The sequence below is a fragment of the Rhinoderma darwinii genome, chromosome 4 (genome assembly GCF_050947455.1).
Source record: "Rhinoderma darwinii isolate aRhiDar2 chromosome 4, aRhiDar2.hap1, whole genome shotgun sequence".
Taxonomy (NCBI): domain Eukaryota; kingdom Metazoa; phylum Chordata; class Amphibia; order Anura; family Rhinodermatidae; genus Rhinoderma; species Rhinoderma darwinii.
The window spans coordinates 397,441,653-397,461,559 of record NC_134690.1 but is presented as its reverse complement, the minus strand read 5'-3'; the positions used below and the strand labels follow the sequence as shown (position 1 = coordinate 397,461,559).

The window sequence follows — 19,907 nt, the reverse complement described above, 5'->3', positions numbered from 1 at the left end:
CCAATGAAGCTGGACAGTAGCACAGGCCTCAGAAACTGCGGCCTTATGTTAGGGAACTCTTTGTAGGATTTTAGAGCAGCCGATCTCAAGACCGTATAGGTCTGTGGAGTGACCTGAGAACCAGGCCTCCATTTTGTGGAGCTTTTTTTTCCCTCACAAATGTTCCATCCAGGATAGGCGGTTTGTGAATTTTTCACACACAACACGGTCTCAAATCTCAGTATTGTAACCGGTCATATTTAGGAAGCCTGTGCACCAATTTATTTATTTTTTTCGAACTTGCGACGATGTTATAAAAGTGGGTGGGGCTTCAGTCACACGGCATGCTACTCATTTACAAACACCTACGCACTATCCGTAAATTAGAGGTCACAAGCAGCAGGGTGGGGGAGTCTGCCCCCTGCTGGCTGCCTTAGCTCTACACTGTAATAATAGACGTCAGGGAAGCACAGCTATGGCTAAAGTACCTTATCAGCAGCGCCACTTTATCGCTTCCCACCATATTGGGCAGATTTTGGGCAAGCCTGTGCTCCTGTGTCTAATATATATGGACGTACGGTCTACTTACCGGTCAGGAGTCCAGACACCTTACAGCAATGTTTATCTTCTACCACTTGTACGTTTTCCGTATAGACTGCAGTGAATTGTGCAATTCCCTCCCCCATTGGTTGGAAAAGTTTTGGTACAACAAATAAACCAAAGCGGTGTAGAGGGTGGCGTTTTGCGCGCGCAAAAGGCACTTAACAGCTCCGTGTGTCATCACCATATGATGCGCGGCTGCGTGATATTCGCGCAGCCGCCATCATGATGACACTCTGTATGTATGTTTGCGCACGTGGTGCTTTTCTGTTTTCATTCATACTTTTTACTGCTGTTGCGCGAATAACGCGCGTCCCACGGAAGTGCTTCCGTGTGCTGCGCGTGATTTTCACGCACCCATTGTCTTCAATGGGTGCGTGATGCGCGAAATACGCACAATTATCGGACATGTCACGAGTTTTACGCAGCGGACACACGCTGTGCAAAAATCACTGACTGTCTGCACGGCCCTACAGACTAACATAGGTCCGTGCGAGGCGCGTGAAAATCCCGCGCGTTGCACGGACGTATTACACGTTCGTCTAAATAAGCCCTTAGTGTGTAATTGCTGTAAGGCTCTGTTCACACGTCTTAACAATTTACGTCTGAAACTACGGAGCCGTTTTCAGGCAAAAACAGCTCCTGAATTTCAGACGTTTTTGCTCGTACTCGCGTTTTTCGTGGCGTCCATTACGGACGTAATTGGAGCGGTTTTTCAATGGAGTCAATGAAAAACGGCTCCAAAAACGGCCCAAAAAGTGTCCTCCACTTCTTTGACGCAAGCGTATTTTTACGCACCATCTTTTGACAGCGACGCGTAAAATTACACCTCGTCCGCAGAGAACATCGTAAGACCCATTGCAAGCAATAAGCAGATGTTTGCCGACGGTTTGGAGCCATTTTTTCAGGTGCAAAACGCCTGAATTACGTCTGAACATAGGTCGGGTGAACAAGAAGCAAACCGCGGTAACGACCGAACAGTGAAAATCTTTAGCAATTATTGTCCGAACGCAAAGGACTCGCTAAATAGTCTCATTAATGAAGCAATACCCGACCGTCTAATAGGACCCTAACCCCATTATACAGGTCAATACCAGCAGCACCATCCAGAGCCCGGCGCACTTTCTGGCTGCTCTATTTACGGCCGGATTGCCTCCGTGCATCACTATAACAGAGGGGTGGCAGCAGCTGGTAATGCCAATGTAGAGTGGCGTCTCCTATCAGTATCGCGCTATGAGATGATACACGTAACGCTCTCCAGTTCTCCATTTTTGAGCCCGCTGTGTGGAGCGCTCCGTTTAGTATTTAGTCCACTTTTGAGCATTACGCATGCGCACCACATTCCACTAGCGTACTATGCCAACAAGTGGTGGCAATGAAAGGAGAGGTCCGTGGGTGACCTTGAAAGACTTTGAAAATCCCACCATGGTCATTTCCAAAAAATCTTTTGTAGGGACCACGGTGGGATTTTCATATACCCTATAAAAGGGAATTTTGAGTAAAGAAGTTTTCCAGAACTCTGAAATTGATAACCTAATCCTTAGCATAGTTTATTAATATCAGACTGGTACGGGTCCAACTCCGGGCACCGCCATCGATCTGCTCAGGTGGGTGTTGGTTGCAGCCTCTTTATTGCTTACCGGGCACAGCTTTGTAAATTTGGTTGTGACTGTGCCTGGTGCTGCAGATAGTGACTGAGCTGCAGTACCAGGCACAGCCACTACCATTTGTACAGCGCTGTGCCCGGTAAGCATTGACTGCTCACCCGATCGCAGTGGCCCCACCGATCTGTTGTTAATGACCTATCCTAAGGACTATTAACCGCATAACCATCCGTTTTAGATGCCACGCAGACTTAGTTGACAAAATCCTATGTGAACGATCATGGTCGGTATTACCACCTAGTCTCCGTTAACCATGTAAGACCCCAAAAATATAAAAGCCCTCACATACGGGACTAGAGGCGGAGGTCCCGGGGCACACGCAGCTATGTAGTGTATTAGAAGTTTATCCTAATTCCTCTACTTCCAGCCAACAGATTTTATTTTCCCTTCAAAAAAATTCCCCCCCCCCCCCCCAAAAAAAAACAAAAAAAAAGTTGTTTAATGTATTTTAATAGCAAACTTACAGGACAGCACAGAAGACAGACGACAACATTAAAAACATGTAGCTGAATGTAGGACGACTCCGATAGAAAAAAAAAAAAAGGAGAGTGGATGGAATTTTACTACATGGTAGAAATGCTACAAACAAGTCGCCATCAATAAGAATTTTACTCTTAACAAAAACCCCCAAAAAATATGCTGGCCTTGTCCAGAAAACAAACAAACAACAAGCCTAGCCGCTTTATTTATAATTTTTCTTATAAAGTTGACATGTTTTATGTTCTGAACCCACTGAATGAACGTCTGTAGTTGCCTGGCATCCCCACACAATGGAGGCGGCCATTTTGTGGGCTGAAAAAGAGGAAGCAGCCATTTTACAGGGGCAGCACCAGTGTTTATGAAACAAATTCACTTCAATAAGAACCGGAGACATCACAGAGGCAGGAGGCGCGTCGTACCTCGCGTCTCTGTGGTGACCGGGTTCCTGTTGAATTTCAGGCTGAATATGAATTCAGCTCATAAAATGGCCGCCTCTGCTGTGTGAAGGTGACAGAAACACTTTAAAATGCTTTTGTGAGAGAAAAAAAAATATAAAAATCACACACAAATGAAAAATGGAAGTAGTTTGCCCCCCCACACCTGAACCTGTCCCCTACATTTCCATTCACAACCATATATTTAGGTACCTTTTTAACCCCATGGAGAAAAGAAAAATATATATCTAACGCTCAAACTACCAATTACAAGGAAGAAGAGATTTATTTTTTTTCGGGTATGAAGATGACAAAATAGGAATATTCAAGCGCGCTCTCCGCGTATGCGGCGTGCTAGCTGGATGTCTTTTGGCATAATTGTGACACGTTTGGCGTGGATGGCACACAAGTTGGTGTCCTCAAACAGTCCGACCAGGTAGGCCTCGCTCGCCTCCTACAAGACAAAAGGGGATATAAAACCATCAGCCGGGTCGTCAATGAATAGAATATACTATAAAAAAAAACAACAACACTGTAAAAGGACGTAATAAAACAAGGAGACCGTCAGCGAGAAGAACTCAATAACTTCATATAAGCCGATTACAGAGCCGGATATCAGATTCAAGATTTCAAATCATACCAGGAGCCAATCAAATCACGTTTTACTTCACTTCTTGAGGCGTTTTTTTTGGAGCCGATTTTCCATTGAACACTATGAAAAACACCTCAAAAGAAGCTTCAAATTCATTTTCAGCTTCAAAAACGCCTGAAAATCAGGAGCGGTTTTCCCTTGAAAACCGCTCCTGATTTTCAGGCGTTTTTGAAGCTGAAAATTCACGTTTTAAAGGAACAGTGTCATCACAAATAATTTTTTTATATGTTAAAGATGTTAGTGCTTTATTAAAAACGTTTATATTCATTTGTGTGTTTGTGTTTTACTTTTTCTTATTTTTACACTTTTTCTTCTCTATGGGGGCTGCCATTTTTTGTTCCATTTCTGTCTGTGTCGATTAACGACACATACAGACATGGAATACGGCAGCCACAGTCCCATAGGGACTGCGAACGGCTCCCGTCCCATTGACTTCAGTGTACGGCGTCTGTGTGGGAACTGCGCATGCGCCGCTCCCACACAGTCCAATTCGAAATTGGCGCCGTCCGGCGCCATTTTCCTGTGGACCGGAAGTCGCGGCCGGACAGTAATATTACTACTTCCGGTCGCGGCTTCCAGATTTGTGCACTTGGACCAGCGGCAGCAAACGGAGCGGACGGGCCGGAGGGAGCCGCGGCGGCAGGAGCAGGTAAGAGATTTCAATGTATGTTAGTGTTTGTGTGTGTTTACTACTGTATGTAAACCTACTACACTGTGTGTTAGCTCAAAAAATGGCGACACACAGTGTAGGAGGTTACACCGTTCAAACCCCTCGTTTATCCCGGCACTAGCCAGGATAAAGGAGGGGGGGATGCTGAGAGCTCACTAGAGCGAGGGCTTTTAACCCTATGTTGCACTGCTGCAATTTTGGGAATAGCTCCATCTAGTGACCAAAAATGGGTAGTATTATAAATTAGAATTAATTTATAATATTTCCTGACTCGTGAAAAAAATAAAAAAAATTTGAACAATGTTTAATCACCCACACACTAAATGTTTAATTTTTTAAAAAAAAAACATGTTTTTCTGGCAACACATTGCCTTTAAGGCACTCGTGATTTTCACTGCGTTTTTTACATCCGTCTTTTGGAGCGGTTTTCAATAGAGTCTATGAAAAACAGCTCCAAAAACTTCACAAGAAGTGATTGCACCTCTTTTGCGGCCGTTGTTTTACGCAGCCGTTTTACAAAACAGCCGCGTAAAAAAAACAGCTCATTGGAACAGAACGCGGTTTTATCAATTGCAATCATGTTTGGCGTTCTGCTTCCGATTTTTCGGCCGGTTTTGGGCGTTTAACTATGATGCTAGGAGCCCGGCTCCCTGCACTGTGTTCGGTCCGGGACTTGCAGCCGAAATACGTTCCGTCCTTTACGGATGTAATGTGCTCGTGTGAATCCAGCCTTACAGTCCTCTCTCCCCTGTACAGCCTCCAGTGACACAAGTGGGGGGAGACAGGAACGTCTGGTTTATGGTATGGGTCACATTTGGGGGGGGGGGGGGGATTTCTTTTTTTTCTTGTTTCTGTAATCATGTTTTCAGTACGGGACAGTTGTCCTGCAGCGAGGCAGGGACTCCTAGTGTCGTACATAAGTATGATTCTAGGAGCCCGGCTCCCTGCACTGTGTTCGGTCCGGGACTTGCGGCCGAAATACGTTCCGTCCTTTACGGACCGAACATGCTCGTGTGAATCCAGCCTTAGGGTATTTTCACACGGCCTATTTTCAGCCCATAAATACCCTGAAAAACGGCAAAAAATACAGAGGCTGAACGCCTCCAAACATCTGCCCATTGATTTCAATGGGAAAAACGTTGCTCCAATATGGCGTTTTTTTAAGAGGCCGTTTCTAAAAACGATGCGTAAAAAAAAAAAAAAAAAAAACACCCAGGAAGAAGTGAATGTCACTTCTTGAGCCGTTTTTCAATGTCTCAATGGAAAAACCGCTCCAAAAAAAGCCAGTAAAAAACGGCTGAAAATGGCTCCGTATTTCACAGACGTTTTTTGTTTAGCGTGTGAACAGAGCCTTAGGCATCAGTCAGTCTACATTTAACATATACATCTGGAGCTTTTCCAAGCATATATGTTAAACGTAGGCCAAAAAACACGTCATGTGAACAGGTACTTTTATTTTCAGATGTTGTGCATCTCGGGCTAAGGCCTGATTCACACGAGCGTTGAATACGTCTGTGTGGCGGCTGATGAAACAATGGCCGCCACACGGACCTACGTAATTCAATGGGGCCGTCCACACGGCCATTGTTTCAACCGACCATGTGACGGGTCCGTTGAAAAAATAGAACACGTCCTATTTTGTTCCGTTTTCACAGATCCCTCCATAGACTAGTCTATGGAGATCCGTGAAAATGGAACCCGCATGGGGGCACCTCGGAAGTGAAAAACGTCAAGTTTATCACGTCTGAGTTTCCCCACGCTCATGTGAACCAGGCCTAAAGAAGGAGTTCCAGAAGTTTCTATAATTGCCGTTATGGCAAACCCCATTACGGTACCACATGTATAAGTTTCAGCCCCAGTTTGTGTGTCCAGTGTTTTTTCCACCACAGCCCATTTTTTCCTAATTGTGGTCATTTCAATTCTTAAAAGGAGCAACGTGGGAAAATTTGCAGTTTAAAGGGACACTCCCATCATTGAATGTTATGATTGGTGGAGGTCCAACCTCTGCCGATCCAGTAAACAAAGGGTCTGCGGTCTGATCGCTATGGTTTCCCTGAAATTAATTATAACAGTGCCAGAATCACACTGTGGCATTATCAGAGCTGCGGACACCCACACATAACATCCTAGGACACGTCAGGAGATTATTTTAGGTTGGACTTCCCCTTTAATTTTGTTGTGGTACAAGGGCACAAACAAGTTATTCTGATATTTGGATTTCTAATACAGTACCAGCATAGGGCCGGGTCCCCATACAGCAGTATGAAAAGGTTTCAATTCTGTCAATCATTGGCCCTATGAGAGGGAATAGTTGAAAAAATAGGAGCTTCTCTGCCCCCTAGTGGAAAATTCTGGTAATGCGACAGCAGCTCACGTTTATGAAGGCCCAATACAATAGGGTTATTATCTCGAACAGTTAACGATTAGCCTGACCCAGAAAAATAGATTATAATTGGAAAGTAAACAACGCACGTCATCCCTGTAACCAATCATCGGCTCCGGAATGTATAATAAACGGGTGCAATTATTTTCATTATGACGCTCATCTGTTTTCTACAAGAACAACTTAAAAAACAATTATTCTGCGGAGCGGCTTTCTGCAAGTCTAACAGGCAGCGGATGAGCGTCTCATTTCATGGATAATTAAAGAGACGGTGTATTGAATAAGAATGGTCTTCAACCCTAATACATGTGTAAAAAAGCATGCGCCTTTAAAAAAAAAATGTTGTCCCATAAAGACAACCACGGTCCATGTGCCCTATTAGGGGGCATTTACATATTTGAGGCGGCCCCCCCACACTCTGGTTGTGGGAGCCGTTCTGGCCAAATCTATTGAGGGTTGAGCGTCGCAATAAGGCGCTAGGTGTCCGCCGTCACTCCAAGATTCAGTGCAAATTTTGGTGTACGCTGGTCACGAGCTGACACAAGTGCCCGTGTGTGCCAAATTTGGACAAGCGGTCAATATTCAGTGCGAAACGTTGCCACGTGTATCCAGCTCCTATGATGCCGACCTAATGTTTTGGTGGGGAACGGAGGAGTGATATATACATATATAAGCCCGCGTAATGCAACGTGGCAGCCCCAATAAGGATTTAATACACTAAACTGTAAAATGGTCGCACATGACATGACTTATCTTGAACTGATCCAGAGTAACAGCCTGTATTATATTCCGGAGCTGCATTCACAATTCTGCAGGCTTCAGAGCTGAAATCTCCCAGTATTCCCTGCTCGTTCAGTGTCTGAACAGAGCTTGCGCTGGTGATTTGCATTCTGGGAAGTGTCATCTTTGTACAGTAATCTAAGTGTCCTCTGGCATTATAGGAGTTCAGCTGAGATATTTGTGTCAACAAGCTTGCTGACTGTTTCCAATGACAACCAACAGAATAGTGACTCAGTAAAGGGTAAGTGGGATAAGTCAAGGGACTCAAATGCTTCTATACATTATATGTCGACCCAAGCTGAAAAATTGTGCAAAAACTTTAGCCAATACAATTTCTCCCATCCTGTGGTTAATTCTTTTGTCACAATGAAACTGTAATTTTCCACTGGCAAATATTAAAAATAAATAAATTGGGGGGGGTGACGCATTCGGAAAGTTACCTGCAAAGCACCAATAGCAGCGCTCTGGAAGCGCAAGTCTGTTTTGAAGTCCTGAGCGATTTCACGAACCAGACGCTGGAAGGGGAGTTTGCGGATCAGCAACTCGGTGGACTTTTGGTAACGTCTGATCTCACGAAGAGCCACAGTACCCGGCCTTAAAAGACAAAAAAAAGGAGAAATTTAATTAACCATAATTTGCTTGGTTTGCAGTATAGATAGAAACTGGAGGGAGTGGAGAGAGGATGTCAAGGTAGACAACCCCGCAATTAAAAATGGTTGTACAGGATTAGAAAAACGTGGCTACTGCTTTTCAGAAACAGCACCACACCGGTCCACAGGTTGTATGCGGTATTGCAGTCAGCCCCATTCACTTCAGTGGAGCTTAGCTGCAATACCAGTCACCACCTCTGGTGGTGCTGTTGTTTTTTTGTTTTTTTTTTAAAGGTAGCAGCCATGTATCATCTAATCCTGGACAACCCATTTAAAGGTGTTTTCCACTTTTATGTAAATGCAGCTTCATTATTGTGCATTCTGCAACTTTCTAACCGACTGGGTCTTAATTTCTCACCATTTTCAAAATGTCTGCTTGCTGTTAGTGAATGTGAACATTCTTGTTTACATCCAGGAGGATGAAAACCGTGTAGTCCTCATCTCACAGCTGAGGGTTTGCTACAAGCGTATCCAGTCCAGGCAATACTCTGTGAACCAAACAGTCTGGACTCCATTTTACCAGCACTTCTACATTGTAGCAAACTCTGAATGCAGAAATCCAGAAAAACCCCTTGACATTTGTGAATTGCCAAAACGGATACAAGGCGTTCTACCTAGTGCAGGCCTTGAGGGGGCGGAGCATGACAAAGGGATTCTCAGAAGGCTGGTCATGCTCCACCCCCTTAGGACCCACACTTTGCATAACACAGCATCAATTTGATCACTATAGGGTTCGATGTAGTAGAACGAGCAGGGTCCGGGTGTTGCATCCCAAACAGACCCCAAAATGCACCCAAATTATGACTAAAGCACATACTCTGCTGCAGCTCAGTCCGCATGCAGTGGTTAGTAAATCTCCCTCCTCGTGTGTATATATAATCTTCCCCATACTATTGTCAGGGGTGTAATCCTGCCGATCTAGTCCCCAGAAGTACCAACTATCATTATAAGCGGACCCTATAGACATAAAGGGATGAACCAATCTGCACAGCTCAATTGTGTGTCTCCCCCTAATGGTCAGTGGGTAAACTGCAATATTTCAGAACCTTTCTTTGTGGCGGATTTACACAAGCACCTGAACTAGTCTTTCCTTTATATGTTTCCTTCTTTTTGGATACAATCCTGAATTCGTGCGAAAGAAAATAAATCCATAATATGACACCCATAGAAATCTACGGGCCCCTAATGGATCTGCACAGGTTTCGTGTTTTATGTAAATAAACCTAAATTACTGTAAAATAAAAAGTTCTACAACTTTCTAATATGCTCCAATTTCCCTCTCCCCCCCCCCAAGATTTCTGCTTGCTGTCTGTGAATGGAAACATCCAGCGGCTGAAACCGTGACCGGGTCCTGTTAACACAGCTGCAGCTTTTTACCATGCAGAGTAAACACTAGCGTGTGTGTTAATAGAGTAAGCACACAGCGGATTGTCTGGGCTGATACAATCTTCAGCTGTGTAGGAAGGAAGTCCTCAGACTACTCTGAACAAATTTTTTTTTATTTTTTTTTAAAAAAGTTTCCATTCAGTGACAGCAAACAGATGTTGAAAGTGGCGAGGAATTGCACCAAAGTGTACATTAGAAGTTGCAGATTGTTGCATTATACCACAATTCAGCTTTAATTTACATTTGCGGTCAGATCTATTACCAGGCGTGTCTTATATCTGTGGTCTCCAAGCTTTGGCTCTCCAGTTGATACAAAACTACATGTCTAGGCATGCTGAGAGTTGTAGTTTCACAATAGCTGGAGCGCCACAGGTTGGGGACCACTGCCGAGGTTCTACACTTATTAAAGAAGCAATAGGGACTGGGGAGCAACTTTCTACTCTGCACCCAAGTACTGATTCTGCCTCCCAGTATCGCCAGGCTCGCTAGCTGTAGTATTAGAATCTAAACTAGAAAATGCTGCGCTAAGGAGCAAAGAAGGTGGAGAAGCGTATATCTCCACCTTCACCATTTTACACATTATACAGATATAATCTACATAAAAAGTCATCTTGAAAATACATGAATTACCCTGTACTGATCCTGAGTTACATCCTGTATTATACTCCAGAGCTGCACTCACTATTCTGCTGGTGCAGTCACTGTGTACATACATTACATTACTTATCCTGTACTGATCCTGAGTTATATCCTGTATTATACTCCAGAGCTGCACTCACTATTCTGCTGGTGCAGTCACTGTGTACATACATTACTTATCCTGCACTGATCCTGAGTTACATCCTGTATTATACTCCACAGCTGCACTCACTATTCTGCTGGTGCAGTCACTGTGTACATACATGACATTACTTATCCTGTACTGATCCTGAGTTATATCCTGTATTATACTCCAGAGCTGCACTTACTATTCTGCTGGTGGAGTCACTGTGTACATACATTACATTACTTATCCTGTACTGACACTGAGTTATATCCTGTATTATACTCCAGAGCTGCACTCACTATTCTGCTGGTGGAGTCACTGTGTACATACATTACTTATCCTGTACTGATCCTGAGTTACATCCTGTATTATACTCCAGAGCTGCACTCACTATTCTGCAGGTGGAGTCACTGTGTACATACATTACATTACTTCTCTTGTACTGATCCTGAGTTACATCCTGTATTATACTCCAGAGCTGCACTCACTATTCTGCTGGTGGAGTCACTGTGTACATACATTACATTACTTATCCTGTACTGATCCTGAGTTACATCCTGTATTATACTCCAGAGCTGCACTCACTATTCTGCTGGTGGAGTCACCGTGTACATACATTACATTACTTATCCTGTACTGATCCTGAGTTACATCCTGTATTATACTCCAGAGCTGCACTCACTATTCTGCTGGTGGAGTCACTGTGTACATACATTACATTACTTATCCTGTACTGATCCTGAGTTACATCCTGTATTATACTCCAGAGCTGCACTCACTATTCTGCTGGTGGAGTCACTGTGTACATACATTACATTACTTATCCTGTACTGATCCTGAGTTACATCCTGTATTATACTCCAGAGCTGCACACTCTATTTTGCTGGAGGAGTCACTGTGTACATACATTACATTACTTATCCTGTACTGATCCTGAGTTACATCCTGTATTATACTCCAGAGCTGCACTCACTATTCTGCTGGTGGAGTCACTGTGTACATACATTACTTATGAGTTATATCCTGTGCAGACACTGAACACGCAAGGAATGCTGAGATGGATCAGTACAAGGCAAGTAATATAATGTACGTACACAGTGACTACATTTTATGTAAATTAGTTTGAACTAGCGTTCCAAAGAGATCCGATATATCTTTCAAGCAATCATAAATCCAACTGCAAAACGTTGAAATGGTGGAGCACATCATGTCCCCATTTGAATAGACTTGAGTTCTGCTGACAACACTAAGAAGTCTAATCAAATGTATTAGATTTAGAGAAAAAGTCCCCTGAATAAATAGACTGGCAAGGGTTAAAGCAGAAACTGTTTGAAAGCTGCCGGCATACCACTGCCCTCTAACGGCCGCTCTGTGCAAGTGCAACGTCAGTGTCTGCCAGAGCAGGTGGGAACCGTGCCAATTCCAGCGGACCGAGGAAACGAAGAGCACCGGCCACCCCCGACCCCTCCTTATCCTTCCAAGACGTTCAGATCACACTCCACAACGATTCATCCCGGGCCGTGAGAAACTACAACACCTAAATGACCTCCAACCCTGGTCTCATCCATGCAATTAAAAAACACCCAAAAATTGCCAAAAAATACCAAATATTTATTTAAAAAAAAAAAAAAAATCATCAGTAAACACAATCACTGATGCACATTTGCCTCCTTGTATGATGTTGCTGCAATCCCTGCAGGTAGAAATAGAGGAGTTTCCCCCGTTTTAACCCTTTAACGCGACCCCCTGATCGATGCACAGTGCAGAGCCCACAATCAGCAGGAGCAAACAAGCAAATTAAAATGCACTTAAAAAAATGTAATCATCTGCATAAAACTTAAAAAATAAAAATGTTTTAATTATTCCTAAAGCGACCTGCAATGTAACCGTTCAGCATCACAATCAATGCAAAAAGATAGAAATATCAGCGATCTATGAGGATTTAAAGCCATGATTGATTTGTTTCGTGCGCGCATGCGCATGCGCAGCACCCCCCCCCCTTTCTCTCTTAGCGATCATCCTTAGTTTACCTGTAACGATGTGGTTTCTTCACCCCTCCAGTAGAGGGCGCGCTCTTCCTTGCTGCCTTAGTCGCCAGCTGCTTCCTGGGGGCTTTTCCTCCAGTGGATTTACGGGCTGTCTGCTTAGTACGAGCCATCTTGTAGACAACAGATGAGTCCTAAACCTGCTCCCCCATAGCAGCACAGAGGAAAAAGGAGCAGGCGAGGGGGGCAAATACATAACAGAGCATTTAGTAGAATGTAATAAACATTAGTTTCCAGCATTGCTCCAGCGCCTTCCACTTCCCCCATTCACCTAACAGGACTGGTTTTCAAACTGGCGCTGACTATCCTGAGATCCCCTCCTCCCATGTCACTATCATTTACATTGACAAAAATCCTAAAACGGTGGTGGGGGGGGTAACCGCACCGATCCTATAATAACCCCCTCCCCGATCAGCAGGTCCTGGGTGCAGTGTAGGGACCCCCAGTGCTAATACCCTATAAATCTTATAGGGAAAGCAATGAGTTAACTCCAGCAATGCCCCATCTGCAGTAATATAATCGCCCCCCCCCCTGATCAGGACAAAGCCCCGGGATTGTTATGGGGGCACTGATTCTTGCTGCCACCCCCCTGAAGGGCAAATAACAGGGCAATACCACTTTGCAGTCACCCCTCCCCCACTAGGAAGGTCCCAGCTGCTTTAAAATGCTCCAGGTAATAGCAGACCCCCCCCCCCCATATATACTCGGCAGTCAGTATTGGGGGGCTGATGAGTAAAGTTTGGGGGGCGCTGGGGGTGTAAAGTAGGGGAAGCTGTGAGCGGTGACTTGGAAGCTGCGGTGACTGCCTGAACACTCCAAACTGATACAATGTAACAATCTCCAGCGCGGATACAATGTAACAAACTGCCCCACGTGTAGAATAAACCCCCCCCGGGGAGAGAGGAGGGGTGACGGGAGGTAAGAGGGGAACCCACTAAGTAGTAAGTGTCCCCCAGAGAAGAGCACATGGGCCCCAGCTCTCTGTGGCAGCGGCTATGGGGGAAATGAACATGGTGACCAGAGAGAGACAAGATGGTGAAGCTCAGCAACAACTGGGGAGCACAGGGACATTAGGGGGCACTTTGCAACGGTTTTTAGACACTTTCCTCCATGGTAAAGAGTCCGGGGGGCGGCACACCTGTTAGAGTGGGGTCTCAGGGGGAGCTTAGTGCAGGTCTGGGGGTGAAGCAGCTGCTGGATTCGGGGATTTTGTCGAATAAACAAGCCCCGGGTAGTGGGGAGGAAATGCTGGGAAGGCAGCTCCTTGTCTGAGGAGCGAGGAAGGGGCCAGATACTCGCCTCGGTTTTTCAGCCCCAAAAAGTTTGTATTGGGGGTTGGGAGGGGTCTGGGGGGAGCCCGGGCATGGAGGGCTGTGGACGGGGCTCGGTTTCGGGAGCTTTGTGTCCGGTTTGGGGTCAGGGAATTTCAAATAAAAACTTACCTTCCCCGCTAGCTGGAGAGCACAGGCTGCTGGCTGCAAACACAATTGAAAAATGGCTGACATTGGTGTGTCCCACAAGCCCTGCTGAGAAGCTCCCTCACTGAGCGCAGCCAATCAGGCACAATGGAGGGAAGGCCCAGCCGGGAGAGTGTGTACAAACACAAAGACATGCTCCGGCTCAGTACTACTGCCCGACAACCACACGGGACTACTGCTGCCCGACAACTACACGCGACTACTGCTGCCCGACAACCACACGGGACTACTGCCCGACAACCACACGGGACTACTGCTACCCGACAACCACACGGGACTACTGCCCGACAACCACACGGGACTACTGCTGCCCGACAACTACACGGGACTACTGCCCGACAACCACACGGGACTACTGCTACCCGACAACCACACGGGACTACTGCCCAACAACCACACGGGACTACTGCTGCCCGACAACCACACGGGACTACTGCTGCCCGACAACCACACGGGACTACTGCTGCCCGACAACCACACGGGACTACTGCTGCCCGACAACTACACGGGACTACTGCTGCCCGACAACCACACGGGACTACTGCTGCCCGACAACCACACGGGACTACTGCTGCCCGACAACCACACGGGACTACTGCCCGACAACCACACGGGACTACTGCCCGACAACTACACGGGACTACCGCTGCCCGACAACCACACGGGACTACCGCTGCCCGACAACCACACGGGACTACCACTGCCCGACAACCACACGGGACTACTACTGCCCGACAACCACACGGGACTACTACTGCCCGACAACCACACGGGACTACTACTGCCCGACAACCACACGGGACTACTACTGCCCGACAACCACACGGGACTACTACTGCCCGACAACCACACGGGACTACTACTGCCCGACAACAGCACGGGACTACTACTGCCCGACAACCGCACGGGACTACTACTGCCCGACAACCACACGGGACTACTACTGCCCGACAACCACACGGGACTACTACTGCCCGACAACCTCACGGGACTACTGCCCGACAACCACAGGGGACTACTGTCCGACAACCACACGGGACTACTGCCCGACAACCACACGGGACTACTGCCCGACAACCACACGGGACTACTGCCCGACAACCACACGGGACTACTACTGCCCGACAACCACACGAGACTACTACTGCCCGACAACCACACGGGACTACTACTGCCCGACAACCACACGGGACTACTACTGCCCGACAACCACACGGGACTACTACTGCCCGACAACAGCACGGGACTACTACTGCCCGACAACCACACGGGACTACTACTGCCCGACAACCACACGGGACTACTACTGCCCGACAACCACACGGGACTACTACTGCCCGACAACCTCACGGGACTACTGCCCGACAACCACAGGGGACTACTGTCCGACAACCACACGGGACTACTGCCCGACAACCACACGGGACTACTGCCCGACAACCACACGGGACTACTGCCTGACAACCACACGGGACTACTACTGCACGACAACCACACGAGACTACTACTGCCCGACAACCACACGAGACTACTACTGCCCGACAACCACACGGGACTACTACTGCCCGACAACCACACGGGACTACTACTGCCCGACAACCTCACGGGACTACTGCCCGACAACCACAGGGGACTACTGTCCGACAACCACACGGGACTACTGCCCGACAACCACACGGGACTACTGCCCGACAACCACACGGGACTACTGCCCGACAACCACACGGGACTACTGCCCGACAACCACACGGGACTACTACTGCCCGACAACCACACGAGACTACTACTGCCCGACAACCACACGGGACTACTACTGCCCGACAACCACACGGGACTACTACTGCCCGACAACCACAGGGGACTACTGCCGACAACCACAGGGGACTACTGCCCGACAACCAGGCGGGACTACTGCTACCCGACAACTACACGGGACTACTGCTACCTGACAACTACACGGGACTACTGCTACCTGACAACTACACGGGACTACTGCTACCTGACAACTACACGGGACTACTGCTACCTGACAACTACACGGGACTACTGCTACCTGACAACTACACGGGACTACTGCTACCTGACAACTACACGGGACTACTGCTACCTGACAACTACACGGGACTACTGCTACCTGACAACTACACGGGACTACTGCTACCTGACAACTACACGGGACTACTGCTACCTGACAACTACACGGGACTACTGCTACCTGACAACTACACGGGACTACTGCTACCTTACAACTACACGGGACTACTGCTATCTGACAACTACACGGGACTACTGCTACACGGGACTACTGCTATCTGACAACTACACGGGACTACTGCTATCTGACAACTACACGGGACTTCTGCTACCCGAGAACTACACGGGACTACTGCTATCTGACAACTACACGGGACTACTGCTACCCGAGAACTACACGGGACTACTGCTATCTGACAACTACACGGGACTACTGCTATCTGACAACTACACGGGACTACTGCTACCCGAGAACTACACGGGACTACTGCTACCCGACAACTACACGGGACTACTACTATCTGACAACTACACGGGACTACTACGATCTGACAACTACGCGGGACAACTGCCTGACAACTAGACAGGACTACTGCTACCCGACAAATAGACAGGACTACTGCTACCCGACAACTACACGGGACTACTGCTACCTGACAACTACACAGGACTACTACTATCTGACAACTACATGGGACTACTACTATCTGACAACTACGCAGAGCCATAACTTTTTCATTTTTTTGTCGACTGAGCAGTGTGAGGGCTTGTTATTTGCGGGGCGAGCTGTATTTTTTATTAGTATAATTTTGAGGTACACATGACTATTTAATCACTTTTTATTACATTTTTTGTGGGAGATGAAGTGACCAAAAAACAGCGATTCTGCCGCTTACATCATTTTTTTCTGTGTTAATTGTGCGAGTTAAATAATGTTATATTGTAATAGTTCTGAGGTTTACGAATGCAGCGATACCAGTTATGTTATTTTTTTACATTGCTTCTGGGGGGAAATGGGAAAAGGTCTTTTTTTTTTAATTTTCATATTTGATTTTTATATATATATAATCTGTTTCTAACTTTTTTTTATTAGCCCCCTAGGGGACTTGAACTAGCATTCGTTGGATCCCTTGCACGATATTCTGCAATGCTAATGCTTTGCTGTATATTGTAATTTTTACAGGCTCCGTAAGTTTTATACAGCCGACACACACAAGATGTGGAGCGGGCTCAGTACCCGTCCTCCGCCATATGTATGTAAATATATATATATGTGTATACATTACATTTATATGTCTTATTTTGGCCTTTAGGTACAATTTATACGGGTATATTACGTATATCTGATTTAGTCCTATGTGTACAATATGAGGAGCAGGCACTCTACGCTACACATCGGATGTCGGTCTATGGGTACTATATACATTACATTATACGTCTGATTTAGGCCTTTAGGTACAATTTATATGGGTACATTAGACTATACAGCTGATTTAGGCATTTGTGTGCAATATATACAGGTACATTGCATTATATAGTATATGTGATATAGTCCTGCGGGTATAATATATACGAGTATTACACTATACGTCTGATTTAGGGTATGTTCACACGAGGGCGTCCGTAACGGATGAAATTACGGGGATGTTTCAGCCTGAAAACATCCCCGTAATTTCAGCCGTAGCGGCATGTGCAGGCGCTTGAACGCCGCGTCCATTACGGACGTAATTGGCGCTGCTATTCATTGGAGTCAATGAATAACGGCTCCAATTACGGCCAAAGTAATGACAGATCACTTCTTTGACGCGGGCGTCTATTTACGCGCCGTCTTTTGACAGCGGCGCGTAAATTACGCCTCGTGTGAACAGACAAACGTCTGCTGATTGTTTTCAATGGGCAGATGTTTGTCAGCGCTATTGAGGCGCTATTTTCAGACGTAATTCGGGGCAAAAACGCCCGAATTACATCCGTAAATAGGCCATGTGAACATACCCTAAGGCCTACGGGTACACAATGATATCTGATATAAGCCAAAAACTTGGTGTGAACAAAGCCTAAAGGATATCTTCGAAGTGAACATTTTCTCTTAGCCAAAAAAAAGTGCCCCCAAAAGAACGGGAGTGTTATCTAGCCAAATCCTGGCGGTCATGGACTCAGGTACCTGAACTGTATAACTTTTGGTACACTACTGGTGGGGACTGTCGTACACTGATGCCTGATACACGTCTGCCGCTATGTAACTGTCACCAGGAGTCACACGCATTTACAGTTACCAGTCGCACGCCACCATTATATATAACCTGACACAGACTTTTTTTGTTTTTTGCAGGTTTCCCTCATGTCTGAAGGTGCCCATATATATTATATAAAAGTCTTCCAAAAGCGCACATTTCGGCAGGACTAGACGACTATCTAATGTGTACGGAGAGGGCCCCAGAACCGCTCTGAAGAAATTGTGACAAAAAAAAAGTGTTCCTATTAATCCGAGACAAAGCCAAGAGATGCAGTTGCGGTTTAAAAGACAAAAAACATTGGGGGGAAATGTTATAAAACTGGTGCAAAGGAAATGTGAGTAATTGTCCATAGCAACCAATCAGATTCCAGATCTCATATTTCAAAGACCCTTTGGAAAATGAAAGCAGCAATCGAATTGGTTGCTATGGACATCTATTCCATTTTTCTTTTGCACCTGTTTGATGCATCTCCACCTATGGGGCTAATCAATCAATACTGCCTAAGGCCTTATTCACACGAACGTGACCGATTTCCGTGTACAAAAATGGTCCGTGTTGCATGCATATGACTGTCCGTATAGTCCGTGTGGTTTCCATGTGACATCTGTTTTTCTCATCCATGTTTCTCACTTCCTGGTTTTACTTTTTTGTTTTTCTCTGTATTTCGTTAGCAATTGATGCCTGAAACCTGGACAGCACACGGCTGTCCTCTGTGTGCTATCCGTTGTTTTCACGGACCCATTAACTTCAAGGAGCTCCGCAAAAACGAACCAGACTAGGACATGCAGTGAGTTTCCCGCAACGGACACACGCTCTGTTAGGCCTCATGCACACGACCGTAAGGTTTTTTACCGTCTACAGATACGGATCTGATGGCTACGGATACACATCCATAGCCGTCCGCAATTGCGGAAACGCCCATAGACTTCTATGGACAAGTCCATGCCGCAATTGCGGACAAGAATAGGACGTGTTCTATATTTTGCAGATCATTTCTATGGCACGGACACACATCCATAAATATACGAAAAGGTGTCCGTGGCCAATAGAAATGAATGGGTGCGCAATTTCATCCGTGATTACGGATGAAAACTACGGTCGTGTACTTGGGGCCTTAAAAAAACAAGGACATGTGAATGGGCTTGTTGAACTGAATTGATCAGTGTGCTGTCCGTTAAAGCAGACCGCACACGGACAAGAAATATGCTCGTGTGAATGAGGCCTAAGGCTGGATTGACACGTGACCGAAATGACATGGTGCTGAACATTTTCCGGACAGAAATCAGCCATTGCCAATGACCCCAAAATGCTGAATATGTAGCGACTCTCATTTTTCACTATAGACTTTAAACTAACATGTGGCCGCAGTGTTTTTTCAGGGGGAAAAAATATAGAAAAACATGTCAAAACCGTGTGTGTGAAACTGGTCTAAAACTGCTTTGGAGAAATGAAAGCTGCGCTGTGATTGGTGGCTATGGGTATAAAGGACAGTTTTTTTTATTAGGAAGGTTCACATGAAACGTTTTTGGTGACATTTATCATATGAGAACGCCTACGTACACAGGGCCTCATTTATCAAAACTGTCTAACAATAAAACTGTCCTTGTTGCCCATAGCAACCAATCAGGGCTCAGCTTTCATTTTTCCAGAGGAATTTAAGAAATTAAAGCTG

General features: G+C 46.0%; 1 protein-coding gene across 2 annotated transcripts; it reads right to left on the bottom strand.

Annotated features, from left to right (window-relative positions):
• Window positions 1-2,676: 2,676 nt before the first annotated feature.
• Window positions 2,677-18,251, bottom strand: H3-3A (H3.3 histone A). 2 transcript variants are annotated; one of them, XM_075863413.1, is made up of 4 exons: window positions 18,163-18,251; window positions 12,475-12,629; window positions 8,083-8,236; window positions 2,677-3,611 (listed from the first exon to the last, which is right to left on the bottom strand). In XM_075863413.1, exons 2-4 carry the CDS (start codon window positions 12,600-12,602, stop codon window positions 3,483-3,485), a joined length of 411 nt encoding a protein of 136 aa, XP_075719528.1. In that variant the 5' UTR covers window positions 12,603-12,629; window positions 18,163-18,251; the 3' UTR covers window positions 2,677-3,482. The 2 variants fall into 2 exon arrangements, with proteins under 2 accessions (XP_075719528.1, XP_075719526.1); XM_075863411.1 differs by lacking the exon at window positions 18,163-18,251 and adding an exon at window positions 13,932-14,037.
• Between the last annotated feature and the right edge of the window lie 1,656 nt (window positions 18,252-19,907).